The following is a 6673-nucleotide window of genomic DNA, read 5'->3' on the forward strand; positions in this document are numbered from 1 at the left end:
AGAGGATCCAAGATGGGGCCCTTATCATCATGGAGCTGCCGAACCAACCGTCAGCCACCCATCTCCAGAATCCATGCTATGTAGAAAATCCATCTTCTGCTTCTTTAAACCACTGCAACCAAGGTTTCCTTGTCTCGCAGCTGAATGCAGTCCATATGAGAGGTTCAATATGTCTATAATATGTCTTATATTTGTCTATACATATAGACAAAAATGCAGAGGGATCCTTGCCCTTGGGAATTTGGAGCTGGCAGCGTGTGGCTCCCCAAGCCCATTTCTGTTCTCATTTCACCCTCTCAGTAATGCTTCAAGGGTAAGGCCATGATCCTATTGTCACAGACGTGGGAACTGGGGCTCCAACACTGTACAATGAGTCCAAGGCCTTGCAGCTGGCGAGAGGGTGCCCAGAGTCAGACCCTCTCTCCAGGTTCAAAGAGAGTGTACCCCTGCTATCCCTTCTGCATGGCCCAGCCTGCTGGAGGCCAAGTGTGTCTTCTGGGCTCTTGAAGGTGGCAGCAGGTGCCAGGGAGGCTGCTACTGCAAGTCTGGTGTGGATGCCCCCAGGTACACCCTTAGGTCCGAGAGAGTGGACTGGACAAGCTTGGCAGGGATGGTCTCTCGCTGCAGCTGCTGGTAGGCCGCGTAGCGGTGGCAGCCGCCGAAGGAGTAGAAGTAGTCACCTCCCTGAGACCCTTTGATCCAGAGGACGTCGATGGGGGGCACGCTGTCGGGGTCCTCCTGGGGAGAAGGGGCACAGAGTCAATGGACATTGTACAAGGCTTGAGAGTTTGCAAAGCAGACTTTGTCCCCCTGTGCTGAGCTCCTTACAAGGTGCTCACACTGGACTGAGAGACAGCTGTTAAATAGCAGGACTTTTGTGAGCTGGTCACCATCATCTTGTAGCTTGAAAATGAGCCATGGGAGAGTTTTACACCAGAGAAATGGACAGATGCTACAAATCAGGATTTCTCCCATCCAGACCCCAGGTTGTTAGACATACATCAGTATACCATACGCGCACTATCCATTGGCCCCGCAGACCCTGGGAATACAGTACAGCTGGAATGAGACAGAATCAGGCCCTGCCTTCAGGAGGCTCCAGTCTAGTGAGAAAGATGGAACAAGAACTAAATATTAGAGTGACAAATGCTATGATAATAACACAGGCAACAGGACAGAGATGGGCTCCAAGAGGCCTCTCTGAGGTGAGAATGAAGCAGAGCACTTGGAAAGATAGAGAGGTGGGGCCAGGCGCTATGGCTCACGCCTGTAATCCCAGCACTTTTGAAGGCCAAGGCAGGCGGATCACTAGAGGTCAGAATTTCGAGACCAGCCTGGTCAAAATGGCAAAACCCTGTCTTTACTAAAAATACAAAAATTAGCTGGGCGTGGTTGTACATGCATGTTATCACAGCTACTTAGGAGGCTGAGGCAGGAGAATCACTTGAACCTGGGAGGCAGAGGTTGCAGTGAACTGAGATCGCACCACTGCACTGCAGCCTGGGCTAGCCGGAGTGAGACCCCATTTAAGGAAAAAAAAAAAAAAAGAAAGATAGAGAAGTGGAATAGTTCAATGAAGAGCCTGACTGCCTAGGTTCAAATCTAGTTCTGCTACTTAACAACTATGTGATCTTGGGCAGTTAACCTTTTTGTGCCTCAGTTGTGCCATCTGTCAAATGGGATGGAGATAACAGATGCATCCCATAGAGCTTTTGGGTTAAATGAGTTAATATATTTAAAGCACTTCAAACCATGCTTGGCACCCAGAAAGCGCTCAGTAATGTATGCTGTGTATGACCTGAGGGAAGAACATTCCACGCAGAGGGAACAGCAAATGCAAAGTGCCTAAGGCCACAGCAGGTTCACTGTGTAGGAGGCATGGCAAGGAGGCCAGCGTGACTACAGTGGACTCCAGGGCTCAAGCAATGGTCAGAAAGGCCAGTAGGAGCCAGATGGTGCAGGTCTGCTTTTAAGAGCAGTAGGTGGGCCCTGGAGTGTTCGCAGTAGGGGAGGGTGACATGATCTGATGCACATTCTAGAAGGTTGTCACGGGAGAACAGACTTGGCAGGCTGGACAAGGGCACAAGGCGGAAGGCGGAGGGGAGGCCTCTGCGGGTGTTCAGCAGAAGATGCTGGTCTAGATGACGGTGTGGTGGGGACAAGGAGAGGTTTGGGACACATTTAGGGGGCAGATCCAAGGGATCTTGTGGAAGGGGTACATCCAAGGGCCAGAGAAAGAGAAGAATCTAATTTGACTTCCTACTAGGGGCCTGTGCAGCCAGGTGGAGAGTGGGTCATCCTCTAAGTGGGGAAAGACTGGGGCAGGACGGGTGCAGGGTGGAGTGCTCTGGGGAGACCCCATTAAGTGTTAGTTGCCTGAAAGGCCTCCTGCCGCTGGCCCACAGGTTCTCTCTCATGATTCCACAAATGATTAGTCAGCAGTAAGGCACAGCAGTTGCAAGCCTGAGCTCTGGAACCCGGCACACCGGACTCTGGATCTCGGCTCCTGTCCACAGCAGCTGGGGCACCCAGCCCTCTGAACATCATTCCTTACCTGTAAACTGGGAATAAGACACCTAGAGGGCTGCAGATGAAGAGTCAGCGAGCTGATGCCTATGGGGTGTTAGTGAAGCTCTAAGGAGGGCAGCTGTGCCAGGCAGGCCTTGTGCTGGGTACTGGAGGCATGATGGTGATTGGTCAGAATGATGGCTCCCAAAGATGTCCAGGTCCGAATCCTTGTGCATGTGTTACCTTACATGGGAGAAGGGACTTGGCAGATGGAATTGAGGTAAGGATTGTGAGATGGGGAGATTATCCAGGGTTATCTAGCTGGCTCAAATGTCATTATCAGGGTTCTTACAACTGGAAGAGGAGGTCAGAGTGATGCGATGTGAGAAGGCCTGGCATGATGTTGCTAGTTTTGCAGACGGAGGAAAAGGCCATGAGCCAAGCAGTGTGGGTAGCGTCTGGAAGCTGTGAAAGCCGAGGAAATGGATTCTCCCCTGGAGCCTACAGAAAGCAGTGCAGCCCTGCTTGATTTTAGCCCAGTAAGACCCATTTTGGACCTCTGACCATAAATAAATCTGTGTTGTTTTAAGCCATCGACTGTGGTAACTTACAGTGGCCCCAGAAAACCAGTACAGGTGTATTAGTAAGCAAAGGCAGAGCTGGTTCTGGACCTCAGAGCACACGGTTCCAGCACGGAAGGCAGGTGTCTCAACAGGATGTTAAAAGACAGTGGGCTATAATCCCAGCACTTTGGGAGGCCAAGGCGGGCAGGTCGCTTGAGGTCTGGAGTTTGAGATCAGCCAGGCCAACATGGGGAAACCCCATCTCTACTAAAAATACAAAAATTAGCCGGGCGTGGTGGCGGACGCCTGTAATCCCAGCTACTCCAGAGGCTGAGGTAGGAAAATCGCTTGAATCCGGGAGGCGGAGGTTGCAGTGAGCCAAGATTGCACCATTCCTCTACTCCAGCCTGGGTGACAGAGCGAGACATTAAAAAAAAAAAAGGGAGTTATGCTGGTGGGCACACAGGTGGCTGCAGGCCCACAGAAGCCCCTAACCTGGTAGGGATGGTCAGGGAAGATCTTGATATTGAGACAGGAAGACCAAGGAAGAGTCAGAAACAACAAGGAAGAGATAGAAGAGATATCTCTCCTATCTCAACAGGAGAAAAAACCCAGTGGTGGACAGGGCATGCATGGCAGATCGCTTCCCATCTCAGATAGCCAGGTACTGTGCTACTGCTGTGGGACGAGGTCCTCACCCTTGTGGAGCTCATATGAGCTTGGGAAAACAGAATATGAAATGCAACACAAATAAATGTATAATATAATTTCTGGGGGACATAAGTGGTATCCTGAAACACATCTCAGGCTAAAGGGAGAGCTAGAGAGGTCAGGGACCCTGACCAACGGTGATCAAGGAGGCCGAGAGCTGAAGCAGGCAGGGGAGCAGGCCTTGTGTTTGTCTGGGGACGTGGCTCCAGGCAGTGAGGACAGTAGTATAAACACTAGGACTGAAACGGGTGGCTGTAGTGGTGCTGGGTGGGGCTTAGGGATCTCATGTGCTCACCTTCTGAGCGTCCGAGGGAAGAGGACGCAATGTCACACGGGGCTAACCTGACACCTGTTCCTGCAGCTCCCCCCACCCAAGTTCCTGCCAGAATCACTCCAGCATTCTCGAACACTCTCCCTCAGTGGTGGAGCTGACCCTTGACCTCCCTCACTTCCCATTCAGACAAGGCCCTCCCAGCAGATAGGACACATCCAGTCCACTGTCACTGACTGTCATGGCCATGAGACCCCATGGCTTATCTCTGGGCAGTGGGGCCCAGCTGTCTGGGTGTGACTTCCAGCTGTGGTCACTTTTTAAGCACCTGATCTTGGTCAAGCCGCTGAAATCTTCCCTTGCCTCCATTTCTCGTCTGCAAAAGAGACACTATCTACCTCATAGGGTTGGCATAGGAAATTAAGGGACTTCCTGCAGCTCCTGGGCCACTGCAAGCACTAGCGTTATAAGCGTTATCACCACTACTTTAATTATCTCATCCAATTTCCTCCTTGCTCAAGTGAGGAAACAGAGGTACAGAGAGGCCCAACCACTTGCTCAAGGTCACACAGCAGATGCTAAGCTCTGGCTGAGCCCGGAACCAGTCCATTTCGTGTCCATCGCGGCGACCTCCCTCCTCCGGAGCCCTCCCTCCGGCTGGCCGGCCTCCCCGGGGCCTCACCCGGATCGTGTCCACGAGGCTCTGCACCTTGGCGTGGTCCAGCACGGACGGCAGCGGCCGGATGAGCACGCTCAGTGGCACGTTGTGCACCGCGGAGATGCAGCCCGAGTGGATGCTGCCGCCCTGCGCGCCGCCGCTCGGCCCGGGCCCCTCGGGCGCCCCCCGACCCGCGCCGGCCCTGCCCAGCGTTCCTCCCGCACGCAGCCCCATCGTCGCCGCCAACGTCGTAGCCGCCGCCGCGGGACGCGCAGCCTCCCGGGCTTTAACTCCGGCCGGTCCGTACCATTCCGCGCAGCCGGCGGCGGGGGGGGAGCGCCGGGTCAGGGCAGCGCGCGTTTCTCCCCCGGCGCCACCGTGGCCCAGCCTCCACCCAGCGGTCCCCAACCCGACTCCGGCTCCGCTCGCTGCGTGCTGCCGAACTCGCGCGGGGTTCCGGCTCTCCACCTGGGGGCGCTTTCCGCCTCCCCTCCGCCGCGCGGCGTCCGGGGAGTGGGAGCGCCCGGGCTGGCTGACTCAGGGTGAGTTTGCAGGTCGCGAGGCGGGAGGGGCGCGGGTGGCGCACCGGCCGGGGTGACTTAGGCCGCGGGGGCGGGGGCGGAGAGCGCGGCGGACCTGCCCAGCCAGGATGAGTCGGCAAAGCCCGCAGTGCGCCGCCGCCCCGCTGCTAGGGCTCCTAGCCAGCGAGGTGATCATCCCCACAACGGTTCCACTCCCAAGCTGGTGCTGGCTGTGTCTGGAGCCTTTCTGAACACTTTGCTGGTATATTAACTTATTTAAACCTCAAAACAACCCTCCAAGGAAGGTATGATTGTTATTCCCATTTTACAGAAGAGGAGACTGAGACACAGAGGTTTAAGAGATTTACCCAAGGCAATGGAGCTAGTAAGTGGCCGAATCCGCGTTCAAATCCAGACACTCTGGCTCCAGAGTCCGCTCTTTACCCTACCGCTGGCTGCCTTGGTGCAACAGGGACTTCACACGGAGCCCTCAGGAGGCGTGCTATATGTGGACCCTGCCTTCAAGTTCCACACTGTTTGTATCATTACAGCACTACTAGGAAGTAGCTGCAGTTCTAGACCCGCTTGTCCAAGGTCAGCTGGAATGAAAGTCAGGTCATAAGAGTCCAAACCATGGGACCACTTAACCACCACTCCAAGCAGGAAGGTAGGGGATCCCAGGCTCGGCTGAAGACAAGCGTGTCTGGTTTGCTTGTCTTCCTTCTTACCCTGGATGGCACGAACATGGAGGAATGCATACTTACCCTGCTAGCTGGAGAAAATTCGAGATGGAGGAGGGGCGGCCAGGGGTTTCTACTTTGCCTTGCGTCGGTTATTGACACTTTCTGAACCCCATCTGTAGAATGAAGTAATGCTGCCCATCACTCAAAGTTGTGTGAATTGCGAGTGCTCATAGTGCTCTGTGAATTGCATAACATCCATTTTGCTGTTGAAGATCATTTATTTTGGGTTCTTAGTCTCTCACAAAACCTTAATCTCACAAAATCTTAGTCTCTCAGAAAACACCGAGACCAAGTCTTGAACCTTTCCCTTTGGAAACATAATTCCCTTAACCACCTAAAGGATACTTTGTTTCAAGCAGTAGAACTGACACCCACACCTCTGCACTGGTTCTCCAAAAAAAATTTGACTGGGCGCGATGGCTTACGCCTGTAATCCGAGCACTTTGGGAAGTTGAGGTGGATGGATTGTCTGAGGTCAGGAGTTCGAGACCAGTCTGGCCAACATGGTAAAACCCCATCTCTACTAAAAATACAAAAAAATTAGCGGAGCATGGTGGCCTGTGCCTGTAATCCCAACTGCTCAGGAGGCTGAGGGAGGGGAATTGCTTGAACCAGGGATATGGAGGTTGCAGCAAGCCAAGATTGCACCACTGCACTCCAGCCTGGGCGACAGAATGAGACTCTGTCTCAAAAAAAAA

At 53.7% G+C, this 6673-nt stretch overlaps 1 protein-coding gene across 1 annotated transcript; it reads right to left on the reverse strand.

The window, feature by feature from the left end:
- Positions 1 to 418: 418 nt before the first annotated feature.
- Positions 419 to 5142, reverse strand: SRXN1 (sulfiredoxin 1). The gene is made up of 2 exons (XM_017515291.2): positions 4736 to 5142; positions 419 to 738 (listed from the first exon to the last, which is right to left on the reverse strand). Exons 1-2 carry the CDS (start codon positions 4943 to 4945, stop codon positions 535 to 537), a joined length of 414 nt encoding a protein of 137 aa, XP_017370780.1. The 5' UTR covers positions 4946 to 5142; the 3' UTR covers positions 419 to 534.
- Between the last annotated feature and the right edge of the window lie 1531 nt (positions 5143 to 6673).

Source organism: Cebus imitator, unplaced genomic scaffold, assembly GCF_001604975.1.
Source record: "Cebus imitator isolate Cc_AM_T3 unplaced genomic scaffold, Cebus_imitator-1.0 Scaffold18, whole genome shotgun sequence".
Lineage (NCBI taxonomy): Eukaryota > Metazoa > Chordata > Mammalia > Primates > Cebidae > Cebus > Cebus imitator.

Excerpts from the sequence above, each read along its gene's own strand:
- SRXN1 (XM_017515291.2), bottom strand. The coding sequence starts at position 4,945 with ATGGGGCTGCGTGCGGGAGGAACGCTGGGCAGGGCCGGCGCGGGTCGG. Across the intron at positions 739-4,735 it reads GCCTCGTGGACACGATCCGG|GAGGACCCCGACAGCGTGCC; the intron begins GTGAGGCCCCGG and ends CCTTCTCCCCAG.